The sequence below is a fragment of the Lutra lutra genome, chromosome 2, assembly GCF_902655055.1.
Source record: "Lutra lutra chromosome 2, mLutLut1.2, whole genome shotgun sequence".
In the NCBI taxonomy this organism is placed as follows: Eukaryota; Metazoa; Chordata; class Mammalia; order Carnivora; family Mustelidae; genus Lutra; species Lutra lutra.
In genome coordinates, this window is record NC_062279.1 from 37,349,171 (window position 1) to 37,369,431 (window position 20,261).

Here is a 20,261-nt window from a genome sequence, read left to right on the forward strand (position 1 = left end):
AAGTGAGCATGGAGTGTGGCCAGAGACCAGGGAGACAGCAGCGATTGACTGCTTTTTTCTGAGGGTGCACTGAGGAGGGGGCCCTGTGCTCTCAGCTTCTACAGGGCCGGAGATTGGAAGGCCACCATTTTCATTTCCATCCTCCAAAGCTGTATGGAAAGTGTTTAAGGAACAAAAGTGACCAAGAGCAAACCCAAGCAGATAACCTAGTCTGGAGCCTGGCAAGGGCAGAGCTATTCCACCTTGGTCAGAGACATTTGAGAATCACTTCAACAGGCCCCTCCTCCAGAAGATTAGCAAGCACATCCAGCTAAGAACAAGTTCACTAATCAATGAGAACTGCAGAATTCCAGAGCTAAAGGAATGCAACATATAGAATTCATGGCTTTTTTCCCATGATTCTTTAGTCTTTCAAAGTTAATTTTTTTTAATTTTACTTTTTCCTTATTCCATTAAAAAAAATTCTTTTCCTCTTTCCTATTTTAATCTTTTTAAACAATTTTATCAATAATTTTTTAAAAATCTTTTTAAATTTTCATTTATAGTCATATTCTATCACTTTGTTGGCATTTAACTTTATATATATATATATATATATATATATATATATATATATATATACAGATAGGTTTTTCTTTCCTTAAAATTTTGGGATATAGTTTCTTCTAACAGATCAAAATATACCCTAAATCTAGTGCATGGCTTTGTTCTAGTCTCCAACCTGATCCCCTTCTTTCCTTTTTTTTTCTTTCTTTTTCAACTTCTTATCAATTCCTGTTTCAGAATCTTTTTAAATTTTCATCTTTACAGTCACATTCCATCCCTTCATTGTGTTTGTCCATATTTTTGTATATATGTGTTTTTCTTTCTTTAAAATTTAAAATTTTGGGAGGCAGTTTCTTCTAAAAGACCAAAATACACCCCAAATCAAGTGTGTGGCTCTGTTCTATTCACCAGTCTAAATACACACACACACACATCATATAAATTATAATATGTATATATGTATATTTCCTTTTTCTCCTTTCTTCTCCCCTGCTCCGATTTTAGGTCTCGTCCAATTTAGTTAATGTATATTTTCCTGGGGTCCTTGCTACCTGTTTAGTATGTTGTTTTCTCATTCATTTATATTTATCTGGATAAAATGACAAGGTGGAAAAACTCACCTTAAAAAAAAAAAAGGAAAGAAAAGAGACGGTATTGAAGGCTAGGGAACAAATAAATACAGACATTACTAAGATGTCAGAACTACAGTTCAGAATGACAATTATTAAGGTGCTAGCTGTGCTCAAAAAAGTCAAGAAAAATCTCTTTCTGGAGAAATAAAATTCCTTTCTGGAGAAATAAAAGAACTAAAATCTAACCAAGTTGAAATTTTAAAAAGCTATTAATGAGGTAAAAGCAAAAATGGATACTCTTCTGCTAGGATAAATGAGGCAGAAGAGAGAATTAGCGATATAGAAGACCAAATGATGGAGAATAATGAAGCTGAGAAAAAGAGAGATAAACAACTACTGGACCACAAGCAGAGAATTTGAGGGATAAGTGATACCATAAGATCAAACAGTATTAGAATAATTGGGATACCAGAAGAAGAAGAAGAGAGAGAGAGGAAGGCAAAAGGTATATTGGAGCAAATTATAGCAGAGAATTTCCCTAATTTGGTGAATGAAACAAGCATCAAAATCCAGGAGGCCCAGAGAACCCCCTCAAAATCAATAAAAATAGGTCAACACCCTGTCATCTAATAGTGAACATTACAGGTCTAAGTGACAAAAAGAAAATCCTGAAAGAAGCTTGGGGCAAGAGGTATGTAACACAATAGTAGAAATATTAGATTGGCAGCAGACCTATCTACCAAGACATGGTAGGCCAGAAAGGACTTTCATGATATAGTCAAAGCAATAAAACAGAAAAAATATGCAGCCAAGACTACTATATCCAGCTAGGCTGTCTTTGAAAATAGGAGAGATAAAAGCTTCCAGGGCAAACAAAAATTAAAAGAATTTGCAAACACCAAACCAGCCTTTTAGGAAATATTGAAAGGGTCCTCTAAGCAAAGAGAGAGCGTAAAAGTAGTAGACCAGAAAGGAACAGAGACAATACACAGTAACAGTCACCTTACAGACAATCTAATGGCACTAAATTTGTATCTTTCAATAGTTACCCTGAATCTAAATGGACTAAATGCTCCAATGAAAAGATACAGGGTATCAGAATGGATTAAAAAAAAAAAACCAATATGCTTTTTGCAAGAGACTCATTTAAGACCCAAAGACACCTCCAGATTTAAAGTGAGGAGGTGGAAAACAATTTACCATGCTAATGGACATCAGAAGAAAGCTGGGGTGGCAATCCTTATATCAGACAAATTAGATTTTAAGCCAAAGATGATAATAAGAGATGAAAAAGGATACTATATCATACTTAAAGGGTCTGTCATTCAATAAGATCTAACAATTTTAAATATCTATGCCCCTAACATGAGGAGCCAATTATATAAACCAATTAATAACAAAATCAAAGAAACACATTGACAATAATACAATTATAGCAGGGGACTTTAACACCCTCCTCACCAAAATGGACGGATCATCTAAGGAAAAGATGAACAAGGAAATAAAGACAACCTGGTACAGATGGACATCATAGATACATTCAGAACATTCCATCCCAAAGCAACAGAATACAAATTCTTCTCTGGTGCACATGGAACATTCTCCAGAATAGATCACATCCTGGATCACAAATCAGGTCTTAATTGGTACCGAAAGATTGGGCTCATTCCCTGCATATTTTCCAACCACAAGACTTTGAAACCAGAACTCAACCACAAGAGGAAAGTTGGAAAGAACCCAAATACATGGAAGCTAAAGAGAATCCTACAAAAGAATGAATGGTCAACCAGGAAATTAAAGAACTTAAAAAAATTCATGAAATAAATGAAAATGAAAACACAACTGTTCAAAATCTTTGAGACATAGCAAAGGCAGTCCTGAGAAGAAAATATATGGCAATACAAGCCTTTCTCAAGAAACAAGAAAGATCTCAAGTACACAACCTAACCCTACACCTAAAGGAGCTGGAGAAAGAAGAACAAAGAAAGCCTAAACCCAGCAGGAGAAGAGAAATAATAAAGATCAGAGCAGAAACTAATTAAATAGAAACCAAAAGAACAATAGAACAAATCAATGAAACTAGGAGCTGGTTCTTTGAAAGAATTAATAAGATTGATAAATCCCTGAACAGATTAATCAGAAAGAAAAGAGAAAGGACCCAAATTAATAAAATCATGGATGAAAGAGGAGCGATCACAACCAACACCAAAGAAATGCAAACTATTATAAAAACATATTATGAGCAACTATACACCAGCAAATTTGGCAATCTGGAAGAAATGGATGCATTCCTAGAGACATATAAACTACCAAAACTGAACCAAGAAGAAATATAAAACCTAAATAAAACTCATAACCATAAAGAGATTGAAGCAGTCATCAAAAATTTCCCAAGAAACAAGAGCCCAGGGCCAGACGGCCTCCTAGGGGAATTCTACCAAAGATTTAAAGAAGAATTAATACCTTTTCTCTTGAAACTGTTCCAAAAAATAGAAATGTAAGGAAAATTTCCAAATTTATTTTATGAGGCCAGCATTACCTTGATCCCAAAACCTTAATCTCAAAACCGATCAAAAAAGAAGAATTACAGACCAATATCCTTGATGAACACAGATGCAAAAATGCTCACCAAAATTTTCGCCAATAGGTTCCAACAGAACATTAAAAGGATTATTCACCACGACAAAGTGGGATTTATTCCTGGGCTCAAGGTTGGTTCAACATCCACAAATCAATCAATATGATACTATACATTAATAAAAGAAAGAACAAGAACCATATGATACTTTCAATTGATGCTAAAAAGCATTTGACAAATTACAACATCCTTTCTTGATAAAAACTCTTTACAGTGTAGGGATAGAGGGGACATACCTCAATATCATCAAAGCCATCTATGAGAAACGCACTGTGAATATCATTCTGAATGGGGAAAAACTGAGATTTTTTTCCTCTAAGTTCAGGAACATGGCAGGGCTGTCCATTATTACCACTGCTATTCAACATAGTACTAGAGGTCCTGGCCTCAGCAATCAGACAACAAAAAGAAATTAAAGGCATCCAAATCGGCACAGAAGAAGTCAAATTTTCACTCTTTGATTTGAGGATGATATGATACTTTCTGTGGAAAACCCAAAAGACTCCACTCCATAACTGCTAGAACTCACACAGGAATTCAGTAAAGTGTCAGGATATAAAATCAATGCACAGAAATCAGTTGCATTTCTATACACCAACAGCAAGACAGAAGAAGGAGAAAGTAAGGAGTTGATCCCATTTATAATTGCACCCAAAACCATAAGATAACAAGGCATAAACCTAAACAAAGAGGCAAAGAATCTGTACTCAAAAAAATATAAGGTACTCATGAAAGAAATTGAGGAAGACACAAAGAAATGGAAAAATGTTCCACACTCATGGATTAGAAGAACAAATATTGTGAAAATGTCTATGCTACCTAAAGCAATCTACACATTTAATGCAATCCCTATCAAAATACCATTGATTTTTTTCAAAGAAATGGAAAAAATTATCCTAAAATTTATATGGAACTAAAAAAGATCCCAAATAGCCAGAGGAATGTTGAAAAAGAAAATCAAAGTTGCTGGCATCACAATTCCAGACTTAAAGCTCTATTACAAAATTATAATCCTCAAGACAAGTATGGTACTGGCACAAAAACAGACACATAGATCAATGGAACAGTCTAGAGTGCCCAGAAATGGACCCTCAACCCTGTGTTCAACTAATCTTCGACAAAGCAGGAAAGAATGTCCAATGGAAAAAAGACAGTCTCTTCAACAAATGCTATTGGGAAAATTGAACAGCCACATGCAGAAGAATGAAACTGGATAATTTCCTTAACCACACTCAAAAATAGACTCAAAATGGATGAAAGTCCTCAGTGTGAGACATGAATCCATCAAAGTCCTTGAAGAGAACACAGGCAGCAACCTCTTCGACCTCAGCCACAGCAACTTCTTCCTAGAAACATCGCCAGAAGCAAGGGAAGAAAGGGCAAAAATTAACTTTGGGACTTCATCTAGATAAAAAGCTTTTGCACAGCAAATGAAACAGTCAGCAAAACCAAAAGACAACCAATTAACTGGAAGATATTTGCAAAAGACATATCAGATAAAGGGCTATTTTCCAAAATCTATAAAGAACTTATCAAACTCAACACCAAACCAACACCAACAATTTGTTGAGAACTTATCAAACTCAACAAATAATAACAAACGATCCAATCAAGAAATGGGCAGAAGACAGGAACAGATATTTTTGCAAAGAAGACATCCAAATGGCCAACAGACACATGAAAAAGTGCTCAATGTCCCTTGGCATCAGGGAAATACATATCAAAATCACAGTGAAATACCACCTCACATTAGTCAGAATGGTTAAAATTAACAAGTCAGGAAATGACAGATGTCAGCGAGGATGTGGAGAAAGGGGAATGCAAGCTGGTGCAGCCACTCTGGAAAACAGTTTGGAGGTTCCTCAGAAAGTTGAAAATAGAGCTACCCTACAACTTAGCAATCCCATTACTGGGTATTTACCCTAAAGATACAAATGTCATGATCCAAAAGGGCACATGTACCTGAATGTTTACAGCAGCAATGTCCACAACAGCCAAACTATGGGAAGAGCCTAGATGTCCATCAACAAATGAATGGATAAAGAAGATGTGATATATATTTTGCAGTCATCAGAAAAAAATGAAATCTTGCCATTTGCAATGACATGGATGGAACTAGTGGGTATTTTGCTAAGAGCAATAAGTTAGTTGGAGAAAGACAATTATCATATGATCTCTCTGATAAGAGGAATTTGGGAGGAAGGGTGGGGAGTTATGGGGGGAGGGGAGGGAAAAATTTAAAAAGATGGGATCGGCGGGGAGACAAACCATAAGAGACTGTTAATCTCAGGAAACAAACTGAGGGTTTGGGGGTTGGGGAGGGAGGGAGGGATCGGGTAGCTGGGTGATGGAAAATGGGGAGGGTATGTGCTATGGTGAGTGCTGTGAATTGTGTAAGACTGATGATTCACAGATCTGTACCCCTGAAGCAAATAATACATTATATGTTAATAAAAAGAAATGCAATTTGGTTGTGAACTAGCACATCATGATAGTTAACCTCCTGGGAATATGCAGAATATATAATAAAACTATCACCTATTTTTTATTTTAAGTATACCTATCACCCTTCTAGAGAATTCTGTTGTATATATAGAAATGTTTTTCATAACCATGGTTAAAATTAAAGAGAGGTCTATTAAAATGTTCACTTCTTAATTGGAATTAAAAGCATATATAAAATTTTGATTGGCAATATGATACAGAGCTGTACTGTTTAATATAGTTGCCACTAAGTCACAAGTGGCTACTTAAATTTAAATAAAGTAAAATAAAATGGAAATCTTAATTTCCTAGTTGCACTATCCATATGTCAGGTGCTCTATAGCCACATATTCAGTGGAGATGTAGACCATTTCTGTATGGGCAGAAAGCTCCTTGAAGCACACTCATCTAGATACTAACATGCTTTACTCCAAAACCCATCATCAATACTTCCTCCTTTTGATGTTCGTGACGGTATGCAAAGTGGAGGAGAATATCCAACATCACAGTGACAATGAAGAAAATTATTGCAAACCTGAAATCAAAACCAATAAAAAAAATAACATTTTATGTACAACAGAAAAATTAAATGCATTACTCTGATTATTAGTCAATGTAAATTATTGAAGTGTTATAATTTATATATTATAGATGGTTTTTACTTAATGTGGAAAATATTTTTTAAAATAAAATGTAATATAATAAATTCCCATGCAATTTATTATAATTATACCTTTCAAATACCATAGAGATTTTATTATTATTTTTTAAATTTCTTTTCAGTGTAACAGAATTCATTGTTTATGCATCACGCCCAGTGCTCCATGCAATACATGCCCTCCATAATACCCACCACCAGGTTCACTGAACCTCCCACCCCCTGCCCCTTCAAAACCCTCAGATTGTTTCTCAGAGTCCATAGTCTCTCATGGTTCATCTCCCCCTCCAATTTCCCTCAACTCCCTTCTCCTCTCTAACTCTCCTTGTCCTCCATGCTATTTGTTATGCTCCACAAATAAGTGAAACCATATGATAATCGACTCTCTCTGCTTGACTTATTTCACTCAGCATAATCTCTTCCAGTCCCGTCCATGTTGCTACAAAAGTTGGGTATTCATCCTTTTTGATGGAGGCATAATACTCCATAGTGTATATGGACCACATCTTCCTTATCCACTAGTCCGTTGAAGGGCATCTTGGTTCTTTCCACAGTTTGGCAACTGTGGCCATTGCTGCTATGAACATTGGGGTCAGATGGCCCTTCTTTTCACTACATCTGTATCTTTGTGGTAAATACCCAGTAGTGCAATTGCAGGGTCATAGGGAGATTGTTTTTTGTCTCATATATTTTTTAAGTAAAAGTAGATAAACTTCTTGACACAACTGAAATGTCTTATTCCAGAAAAGCATAAAATTATGAACCAAAAATTATACTAATCATCAGGAAAATGTAAATCAAAACCTCAATGAGGTATCACTTCACACTGTTCAGAATGGCTAGTATCAAAATAAGAAAAACAAGTATTGGTGAGGATTTAGAGAAAAGGGAACAATTGAACACTGTTGGTGGGAATGTAAATTGGTACAGCCACTGTCAAAAACATTATGGAGGTTCCTCCAAAACATAAAAATATATACAATCTAGTAATTCTAAAACTACTCTTTACCCAGTGAAAACAAAAACACTAATTAGAAAAGGCATATGTTTCTTGCAGCACTATGTACACTAGCAAAGATAGGGAAGCAACCTAAGTGGCTATCAGTAGATGAATGGATAAAGACGTGGTATGTGTGTGTATATATATATATATATATACACACACACACACACACACACACACAATGGAATGTTACTCAGTCATAAAGAGAGAAAGAGAGAGATCTTGACATTTTTAACAATATGGATGGACCTAGAAGGTATTGTGCTAAATGAAGTAAGTCAGACAGAGAAAGACAAATGCCATATGATTTCACTCATATGAAATCTAAAAAATAAAATGAATAAACAAACAAAAAAGCAGAATTAGACCTAAAAATACAGAGAACAAACTGTGGTTACCAGAAAGAGAAGTAATGGTGAGAATGACCAAACTGGTGAAAGGGAGTGGGAGTTGCAGGCATCAGTTATGGAATGAGTAAGTCATGGGGCTAATAAGCATAGCATAGGGAATATAGTCAATGATATTGTAATAGCAGATGTAGCTACACTTGTGGTGAGCATAGCATAATGTACAGTGTTGCTGAATTACTCTTTTATACCTGCAACTAATGTAACACTGTGGGCAAACTATATTTCAATAAAAAAATATAAAATAGTAGGAGTTAAAGTTTATCTTGAATTGTGTTAAGTTAAAAAATAGCTGTTATAAAATCAAATTTTTACCAAAAATGGGAGAAAAAAGAAACAGAAGTTTGCTTAAAGAGATACCAAATACCAAAACATATTTTGCTAGAAATAGGAGGGTTAGAAATTATCTCCAAATGTTATCTGGTGGATGAACTGAAAGAAGGATTGGAAGCAGAATAGGGAATCTAAACTAGGTCATGCAAAAATTGAATAAGAAATTAAATTAAATTTAAATAAGAAAAAAATATAAAAGAAATTTTTAATAGGTCATGTAAATGATTGGGGAGAAAATCTGAATACAAGACATGCAGGTAGGTCACTTTATTCCCAGATTATTATATAAATTATGAAACATTGATATGGCAAGAGACACCAGCCACAAAGTTAAAGCCTAAATGTATGTTTAGGAAAACAAAGTTTACACAATTTCTATTCCCTAGTAGGTAATTTCACAATGGATAGACAAATAAAAATGCAATTGGCAATTATGACCATACATATATTGTGCCTAAAAACTCTATCATTAAGGAAATATAAATTAGCAATGGACTTAGCATGTTGAAAGTGATTTTAAAAAGCTGAGATGCTAGTCTGGTCAGAATTTAAGAAAATGCATATTTTTATACCTGGTAGGTAGGAATAAAAACTGGTATAATATTCTTTAAACACAATATAATATTTATAAAAATTTAAATGTTGCATAAATGTAGCCAATCATGTATTTCATTAATAATTAAAGAAGCCAGGCAAATGTGCAAAGGTAACTGTACCATAATGTCCATTGTCCCACTACTTACAATAGTTAAGTAAAAGTTAACATTTTCCAAAAATCCATCAGTGAATGATTTTTTAAAATATAGCATTGAGGAGACATACAGGGAAATAAATTGAAACCACTAAAGGATGAATGAGATCTGAATAGACAAGAAACTCTGCTCTCACAAAAATATTAGATTATAATATGTGTAATATAAATATATTGAGTGTGCTTTCAAATATTTATCAGTACACATACACTCAACCACAAGCAATATTTACATGTATGTTAAATGTGTATGAGTAATCCTTAAAAAATTCAATTTAGAAATGAATTTATTTCATATTGTATTTTTGTACAAACTTCCAAGCTCATGAGACCTATAACAATGTGACTGAACACACAAATCATATGCATATGTATAAATAATGGAATCTACTTTCCTTATTTTAACTGAAAATTTTTAAAGTAATTCCTATATCAAATAATTCTAAACCTCATTATCTTGGACAATGTTGTTGACATGAATTAAAATAGCTATACTTAGAAATGAAATAACCATTACATACCCCATGTCCACTGCAGTTTATACTTGCATCACAATTTGTTCTCTGTGCATACAAACTCCTAGGAATACAACGTCCCATATCACAATACTAAAATGTTAAAAAACAAGCAACAAAAACTGTAAATGTAAAGTCAAAAGTTGAGCAATTGTACTTGGTACAAAAATTAAATGCACAATACACTGTATATTTACATTTCATATAAAATATAATATATATAATATGAATCTGGATTTCATGAATCTACTCATTCTAAAAGAAGAACATGAGAGTCCAAATGACATGTTATTGCTTTACCAAATATAAAATTTTGAAATGAGATACTATATCTTTCCCATGAGGGAGCACAGCTGTAAATTTTTTGATATATTGATACTAATTGATATAGGAACAAAAATGGCCAAGTTGTACTGGTGATTTGTAATGAGACTGGATCTGTCCTTGTACTTTCTATGTATTTTTATGAGACATGCTCATTATACTCAAAGGAAATATTTTTATCCTCATTTTATATTTGATGATAATAAATCTACTCTTTTAAATTCATGCACAAGTTATCAATGGCCAATATTCAGTACAAGAACTCCCTTAGTCACAGAACCACATATTTATCAATGCTAAATTAGTGTTCTTGTCATTTTTATATTTTATATTTTTCCAGCTTTAATGACAATGTCTCTTACCTTTCCTATTTGCACTAAAGCAAGTTATTTAATCTCTCCATACCTCCATTTATCCATCTTTGAATTCGGAATAGCAATTATACCCAAATTTTTTAAAAGTGTAGGTTATGAAGATGAAATAATTTGTTAGACATAAAGGAACAAAAGCAGTGCCTGGCACATAGTAAATCCTTACTAAATACAAGATATCCTTTTAATTATTATTTATTGATGACCTGATTTGTATGTAAACTTTTTCTTTTTTTTAAGATTTTGTCTATTTATTTGTCAGAGAGAGTGAGCACAGGCAGACAGAGTAGCAGGCAGAGGCAGAGGGAGAAGCAGGTTCCCTGCTGAGCAGGGAGCCTGATGTAGGACTAGATCCCAGGACGCTGGGATCATGACCTGAACCGAAGGCAGCTGCTTAACCAACTGAGCCACCCAGGTGTCCCATGTATGTAAACTTTATGCTAATTTTAATTTAATGTGAATATCTTTAGGGGAGTCTGTAAAAATTATGTTGGCTTTTCTCAAGTTATCTGATAGACTATTCACTATATGATAAATAGTCTTAAAAATCATTATTTTCTATCACCATTAACCAATCACCATAAAGGAAAGAATATCAGCTTCTTCATCACTGTAAGTGCTCTGATGAAACTAGCAAGAAAAACAAAATGTTGGGCAAATCAGCATTACCTGTCCAAAGAACCATCTTCTTTCTAGTTCTCCTTAAACATTATCACTGAAGCAATAATAAACTAGTCATACTTCACTGCATTGTCTTCAGGGGAAAAATAATCCAGGAAAAGTTAAGATCCATACTTCTGAAATAGTTATTTTTTTTTAAGATCTTATTTATTTATTTGACAGAGATCATAAGTAGGCAGAGAAGCAGGTAGAGAGAGAGGAGGAAGCAGGCTCCCCACTGAGCAGAAAGCCCAATGCAGGGCTTGATCCCAAGACCCTGGGATCATGACCTGAGCTGAAAGCAGAGGCTTTAACCCACTGAGTCATCCAGGCGCCCCTGATACAATTACTTTCAAGTAAACAGATCAACTTGTAGTTGGCTCTTTTGTAATGACAGAAAAAGTTAGAGACACTATAAAAAGTACTTAGCCTTGGGCAATGATTGATATGATGTTTTGAATATAAACTACTCTACAAGACCTCCTTCTTTGAATAAGAGACACAAATAGTGTCCCAGAAGCAGGACATCATGGTTCAAAGAAAACAAAAGAAAAAAGAGGAAACAATAAGAAGCAATGTAAGTAAATACCTATTTCCTAAGGAGAAATGTCTAAATTATTTAAGCATATTTCCTTATAGTCCCAGGTATGAGTAAGAAAAAGGCAGTTAATTGTATTTATTTATTCATTAATTAGCTTACCTAATTTTGGACAGTAAAATGCACTTTTTTCTTTTTTTCTTTTTCTTTATTTTTTTAAAATTAGATTTTATTTTATTTTTTCAGTGTTCTAAGATTCACTGTTTATGCACCCTGCAAGTTGGTGCAGCCACTTTGGAAAACAGTGTGGAGATTCCTTAAAGAAATTAAAAATAGAGCTACCCTATGACCCTACAATTGTGCTACTGGATATTTACCCCAAAGATACAGATGTGGTGAATAAAATGTACATTTTTCAAGTTTGAAAGGAATGTGTTGAGATGTGATTATCTTCCCTACCCTACCTAAGCAAGCTAGAAATCAAATGATAAACTAGCCTCCTGTTCTAAGTCTTATAAATTAAAAAAAAATCATAAAATCTTTCTATCAATCCAATATTAAGCAAACTTGCATTGTTGGAAATAATGCTTATCTCTATGTAGTATACTTTTTCTCAGTATTAAATATATGTGTTTTGTTTAAAATTTTGTTATGATTCATAAGAGACATACTTTTCTTTATGTTAATAAATAAGACATATAGTCTCCCCTCTCTCCCTCTTTCTCTTATCAAGATAACTTTTACATAGGAGCCATAGTTAATGAGAGTAAGATAAAAACATCTTTTCTGGGGCACCTGGGTGGCCAGTGGGTTAAGCCTCTGCCTTCAGCTCAGATCATGATCTCAGGGGCCTGGGATCAAGCCCCACGTCAGGCTCTCTGCTCAGCAGGGAGCCTGCTTCCCCCTCTCTCTCTGCCTGCTTCTCTGCCTGCTTCTGATCTCTCTCTGTCAAATTAAAAAAAAAAAATCTTTTCTTTCCAACCACTCTGAGATCAATTGAACAATGAGAATAACAATGAAAATAAAGTATATCTGATGAATTTTTAAAATAACTACAGAATAATACCAGTTCAAATCCACAGACATGGCACTCACAATTGCTCCCCTTTCCCAATTAAACTGAGTAAAGGAGAATCAGAGCAAGGCAATTAGAAGATGAGAGATTTAAGAACTTCCTGGGATTTCAAAATAAAACGAAGGCCACTGATGGGTAAAATGAAGTGAGGAAGCAACCACATCACATACAATGGTCAAGGAGGGAGCCTGGTTGACCAGCCTAAGATGCTTGGAGGATCTGCAGCCTCAGAGTAATAAGGAAAAGCAAAGGATAGAGCCAAAAGTGCAGTTTGGCCAGGGAGGCAAAATGCGCAATTATCCATGGAAGTGTCCACAAAATCACAGAAGCAGTTAGCTCTCATATTCACTACTCAACTCTCCATTCTCTCAATTACAAAATGCAGCCAGCACAACACTTTTATCCCAAGGGAGAAAATTTAGAAATGTATTTTGTTTCCTAAAGCAATTGAATTAATGGTGATTATAGAATTTGGGTTTTTCAAGAGGTGTACTCTAGAAGAGTTGTTAGTCAATTAAACTACTGGAAGTACCATGCCCTAAAGGCCAGTTCCCTAATGAATATTATCATGTGACAAGCCCCTGTTACATCTAGAAGCCTGTCAATTAGTTGGGGGATTTTTGTTTGTTTTTAATTTTAAGTAGTTAACATACAATGCAATATTGGTTTCTGGAGTAGAGCACTGGGTGTTATATGTTAACTGATGAATCACTAAATTCTACTCCAGTTGTTTTATTTGTTTATTTATTTATAAATTAAAAATGGTATGGGAGTATAAAGACAGGTCAGCTGAAAGCTTCTATAGAACCAAGTAGGAAAAGTTGGCTTGCTTTCTTCCAGCTCGCCCTTCCTTCCTCCCTCCTTTCTTTTCCTTCCTTCCTTCCTTCCTTCCTTCCTTCCTTCCTTCCTTCCTTCCTTTCTTCCTTCCTTCTTTCCTTTCTACCTACCTTCCTTTCTTCCTTTCCTTTCTTCCTTCCTTCTTCCTTCCTTCCATTTTCCTTTCCCATCTTCTCCCTTCAGTTTCCTTCCTCCCTTACTTCTTTCTTTGATTTCCCCTCCATGGGGACATTGGCCAGGTGGACATAGGCTAATGATCAGACTTTCTCAGGCAGAGAATCACTGATGAAGAGATGAGTGACCTGTAAAGTTTTTAGTGGTCATATGCAGTAGTGGGACTAACCAGCATGGAAACCTTCTGTGGCATATGTATGTTTTAATTGTCACCATTAAAATTGTATTTTACTTGTACATGTTATTTCACTCTCACTACTTTTAAGATAAGATTATTTTTCTTTGTCTTTAATTTTCAGAAATTTCATTATGCTGTATTCTGCTGTGGATTTCACTGGGTTCATCCTATATGATGTTCTTCGCTTTTTGCATCTGGGTATTTGTGCCTTTTGCCAAATGTGGAAACATTCCAAGTATTATTCCCTGAAATACTTTTCCATCCTTCAATTCTTTCTCCTATTCTTCTAGGATCTTAGAATGACTTCTATAATAACACAAAGCAATAATAAATGTTTATGACAATGTAGAGAAAATGGAACCCTTGTGCACTATTGGTAGAAATGTAAATCAGAAAATAGTATGATAGAAATAGAATAGCATGGAGGTTCTTACAAAAAATTAAAGATAGAAACATCATATGATAGAGAAATTTCACTTCTGGGTATTTATCCAAAATAAATGAAAACTTGTAACTCAAAAATATATATGCACTTTCATATTCACTGCAGCATTATTTACAGTAGACAAAATACATAAGCAACCTATATGTCCACTGAGGAATGAATGAATAAAGCAAATGGAGCAAATATACACAATGGAATATTACTCATCCATAAAAAAGAATTAAATCTTGCATTTGTGACAACATGAATGAAACTTGAGAACAGTAGTTGACTGAAATAAGTCAGACAGAGAAATACAAATACTGTGTTATCTTAATTGTATGTATAATTTAAACAATAAAATCCAAGTTCCTAGATGCAGAGAACAGATTGGTAGTTGCCAATGGTGGGGTTTTAGGGGAGTAGATAAAATGGGTAAATGGGGTAAAAAATTACAAACTTGCAGTTATAAAATAAATAAGTAATGGGAATTATAGTACAGTATGGTGACTACAGTTAATAACATTATTGCATATTTGAAACTTGCTAAAAGAGTAAAACTTCAACATTTTTAAAATAATAAAAAAATTTTGTAACTATGTATAGTAATGGATGTTAACTAGATTTCTTACAGTTGTCATTTCACAATATATACAAATATTGAGTCACTATGTTGTACACCTGAAACTAAGGTAATGTTATATTTCAATTATATGTCAATCAAAATTAGTAACAAATAATAATTTTTAAAAATCAATAAAAACATGTAACAATATATTTAACCCCATAGACATTTCTAAATCACTTCCCAGAAATTATGTGTTAATTTATATTTGTTTTAGGATGATAATAAGCTATGCTTCTCATCACCAATTATTATGTTCAACTCCTATTTGATTAGACAAAAACAGTAACTGAATATTCATGTAGTCTGTATTTATTTCACCAACCTATAATCGTACTAAATCTCATTGTTTAAAAGTTTTTATATTGTTCAATCTCTAACCACACTACTTCCCTTCTTGAAGGCTGAAAGTTATAACTCTTTAATCAATTGGTCTTACTAGTGATCAGCTCCATCATAAAGTTACCTAAAGTCTTCATCCTGTTACTTCATTAGCATAAATTCAGTTTGATTAGAAGAGGCTCTTCATGAATAACAACAACAATAACAAAATTCCTATTACTCAGGAAATTCCAAGGGGTTTAGGGGCTCTGTGCCAGAAATCAGGGACAAAGATCAAATTGTTTTTGCACCATTTGAGTGCTTTTGTTTTTCTAATAATGAATAATTAAAATCACTGATTAAATTTATGTATTTAATCTCTCACATTTGTAGTAAACATTTTTTCAATTTGTCTGAAATAATCCTTAAAGGGATGACATATTACTTTTATAAGGCACTATGTGTTCCTTTGTGATTATTTCAGTATTTTATGCAGAAATTTTTATGCATTACGCCATTTTGAGATAAATTTACTACTCATTTCCATTTTCCTCTATTTTTCATTTCTTAAAATATTGTATCTTGATATAAATTATCTAAAATTAAACATGAGATACTTGAGTAGTGTTTTAAATTAGCCAACTAATTTTTCAATGGTAGTAAGCTTAAAGATCCTTTATTTTGTTTCTTAAACTATTTACAGAAAAGAAAAAGAAATAAAGCTTAAACTCCATTTTATTATTGTTTCTTGTGTCACGGTCAAATTTTTAACAACTATATAGTATACTTTCGGAAGAACAATTAGAGGAGTTGACTAATGAGCAAATAGCTGTTTTATTTTCATTAAAATCAAATTAATTCTTCTTTGTTAATTATTGCAGGACTAAATACTTGGCTATTTTTGTTTTCTTTGCTGTTCTTATTATTCAGGTTGTTTTCACTTACAGTTTTGCTGTATTGATTCTTTTTTGTTTTTTCTATAAATTTTTGCAGACCAGATCCTGGCCTAATGAAGAGGTTAATATTCTTAAGTATGAGAAAACAAGTTTAAATATCTATAGCAAAATTCATAATAAACAAATGATAGTGAAGCAAGTGTTTTTTGACCAACAGAAATTTTGAAATTTAAATCTTAAGATAATGATGCAGTAACCAAAATTTATAATCTTAATTATATTAACAGATGTTAATGTCTTCTCTGTTTCTCTCTCATATGTGTGCATGTGCACACACACACAGACACCCGCACACCACATACTTAACCAAGTCAAATTTTTATTTACCTTATTTGGACCACACATAGTGCCATTTGAAGTATAGGTAAAATCTTCTGTTACATGTTTTGTTGGTACTCTTAAATATGCAGAGACACACAGATGGCCTTCCATGTAAGTATATTGAATATCAAATTTTTTAAATGGTATTATTTCTAAACGTGTCCAGTGACAAACTATCTTTCCACAAAGGATATCCCTGGCAATAAGGCAGAAAAAATTATCTAAAGGCAGAAAAAATTATCTAAATATCACTTAAGGACAAAAATATAAGGGAAATAATAGTTCAAAATATGAGGATTATTGAATATGTTATAGATCATAGCACCAAAGCTATTCAAAACAAAACAATCTTAGGAAGTGCAACATTAATATTTATCTGTATATAATGCATTCATTTCTCTTTTGTATTAAATGACTCTTTTCAGTACAAACACACAAACACAACTGGAAAAGGTACAATTTTCTAAATACATACTTAAAATTACAAAAGGCTCTTCTACAGTTTCCAAAATCATCTTCCTGCATATTTACTTCTTGTGTACACAGAAGAGTAGAACCCTTTGCAACTGAAGATATAAATAAAGTTCCAATTACTCATCTTTAAAAAGATTAAAAACTTTAAAAGTATGGTAAATTAATATAGAGACATCTAGATGACAGCAATGCCCAATCAGTGTCAGCTACAGTAACTTTTTGGTGTTATCTACTGGCTATACAAGAAGAAAAACTAAAAACTATCCACTTGAGAATAAGAAAATTGCCAGCATAGTGCAGAAATTATTGAGAAATCAATCACTTACTCGCTTACCTGCAATTCTAATATTCTACTCCTTTTCCACCACTTACCTGAAATTTGACTAATATCTTGTTTTTTGTCTTATAATTTTTAGATCTACCTCTTGATGTAATTCAAAGTTGTTTTGATTTGCAACTTATTTTCAAATTTGGATTTACACAAACAATACCTTTTATCATGGCTACAGGGTAGATTACTAACTTTAGGAAAATGTAGTTTTAAAATGAACCCCTGAGGAGCCCACACAGGAAAGATAAACCTGCATATTTGGTTTTGAAAGCAGGAGGAGTCAAATTTTATGAATTCTTACAACCAATGGTATTTAAAGCTTGAAATTTTAAAAATCAGCAGGTAGGCTATGGTTGAGCCCAGAGGTCATTAGGAAGCTGAGTTCCCACTCTTAGGTAGCAGAACAAACAGCCAGCAGAGATATAACATGGAAACAGCAGTTTGAAAAATACCAGGGGCAGAAAGGCAGGAGAGGGATTTACTCATCTCAGAGCATCATTCAGAGAAGCCAGGATCATAGAGAAATGACTCCAAAAACAAGCTGTCAGGTGCCATTTTCCTCCCCACCCCTCAGTATAAACACAGAGTCACCTGCAAGAAAGAGCATGGCACAAACAATTGCTACCTAACTTGCTTATACCGAGCCCCACCCCCCATACTTTAGTGGATCAGCCCTTCCCAGTCATGCTTGCCCTAATCCCAATGCATGGGCCTCCCACCCCAGAAGATCAGTGCAAAACCCACCAATACCCAGTCAATAGACTCTCGTATTTTATGGGACCTCAGTTCCTGCAGTGATGATGGCAGCAGGTCTCATTTCACAAGAAGACCAACACACACCTTGTTAAAATGTGCTGCACCTAGCCATGGACCAAATACTGTGCACAGCAGGCAAAGAGAGTCTCTGCAGACAACTTTACTGAAGGAAAAAGAGCTCAGGCAACACACTCAACTCACTGAAAGTATCAGGTCCTGGAGAACAGGGAACACTGTAACTGCAGGGTACTAAAGGAGCACTTCTTCATAATGCCATTATTTTCAATAGCAAGAGAAATAGCTGAATTTCCTAACACAGAGAAACAAACACAGTTAGACAAAATCAGATGACAGAGGAATGTGCCCCAAATGAAGGAATGAGACCAAACCACAGTAAGAGACCTAACCAAAACTGTTACAGGTAATATGCCTGATAGACAATTTAAAGTAATAATCATAAAGATACTCCCTGGACTGGAAAAAAGAGTGGAGGACATCAGTGAGACTCTTTAAGAAAAAGATAAAAAAGAACTAGAGATGAAGAACACAATAAATGAAATTAAAAATACACCCAATAGAATAAATAATAGGCTACATGAAGCAGAGGAAAAGAACTAATAACCTGGAAGTCAGAGGCCTGGAAAATAATCAAGCTGAACAAATAAGAATAACAATAATTATGCAAATTTAGAATAGTTTTAGGGAACTTAGTGACTGCATCAAGCATAAAATATTTGCATTATGGGATCCTAGAAGAAGAGAAAGAAAAGGGAGCAGAAAATTTTTTTGGAAAAATCATAACTGAAAATAATTGATAGTAATACAATAGCAATACGGGAATTTAACAACCCACTTATGTCAATGGACAGATCATCCAAATAGAAACACAACAAGGAAACAGTGGTTTTGAATGGCACAGTGTACTAGATGGATTTAACAGATATATTCAGAACATTCTATCCTAAAAGAGCAAAATACACATTCTTTTCAAAGGCACATGTGACATCCTCCAGAATCAGCCCACAAAACAAGCCTCAACAAACTCAAGAAGATCAAAGTCATACCATGCATCTCTTTTGACCACAGTGCTATAAAACTGGAAATCAACCACAAGGAAAAAGATCTGGAGAGATCATAAATGCATGGAAGCTAACTAATGTGCTACTAAACAATAAATGGGTTAACCAAGAAATCAAAGATGACATCAGAAAGAACATAGAAAGAAATAAAAGCAAAAACACTATAGTCCAAAACCTCTGGGATGCAGAAAAAAAGCAGTTCTCAGGGGCGCCTGGGTGGCTCAGTGGGTTAAGCCGCTGCCTTCGGCTCAGGTCATGATCCCAGGTCCTGGGTTCGAGCCCCACATTGGGCTTTCTGCTCAGCAGGGAGCCTGCTTCCTCCTCTCTCTCTGCCTGCCTCTCTGCCTACTTGGGATTTCTCTCTGTCAAATAAATAAATAAAATCTTTAAAAAAAAAAAAAAGCAGTTCTCAGAGGGAAGTTTAAAGCAATGCAGGCCTACCTCAAGAAGCAAGAAAAATATCATATAAACAGCCTAACCTGGTACCTGAAGGAACTACAAAAAGAACAACAAACAAAACCCAAAACCAGCATAAGGAAGGAAAAAATAAATATTAGAGCAGAAATAAGTTATATAGACACTAAAGGAACAGTAAAACAGATCAATAAAACCAAGAGGTGGTTCTTTGAAAATATCAATGAAATTAATACACCTCTAGCCAGAACAAAAAGAGAGAAAGAGAAAAAGAGAGAGAGAAAAGAGAGAGGACCTCCCCCCCAAAAAATAGAAACAAAAGAGGAAAAATAACAAACAACACCACAGAAACACAAAGAATTATGAGAATATTATGAAAAATTGTATGCCAACAAATTGGAAACCTAGAATGAATGGATAAATTCCTAGAAATATATAAACTACCAAAACTAAATTTGAAAAGATCTATTACTAGCAAAATGAAATTTAATCAACA

General features: G+C 34.1%; 1 protein-coding gene across 2 annotated transcripts in view; it reads right to left on the reverse strand.

The window, feature by feature from the left end:
* Positions 1-20,261, reverse strand: part of LOC125092778 (A disintegrin and metallopeptidase domain 3-like) — a 138,755-nt gene that overhangs the window by 23,962 nt on the left and 94,532 nt on the right. For both annotated transcript variants that reach the window (XM_047717161.1, XM_047717162.1), the window contains 4 exons: positions 17,187-17,277; positions 16,718-16,907; positions 9,914-10,000; positions 6,661-6,775 (listed from right to left, as the gene is read on the reverse strand). In XM_047717161.1, the coding sequence (XP_047573117.1) occupies positions 6,661-6,775; positions 9,914-10,000; positions 16,718-16,907; positions 17,187-17,277 (483 nt within the window). The remainder of the gene's footprint in view (positions 1-6,660; positions 6,776-9,913; positions 10,001-16,717; positions 16,908-17,186; positions 17,278-20,261) is intronic.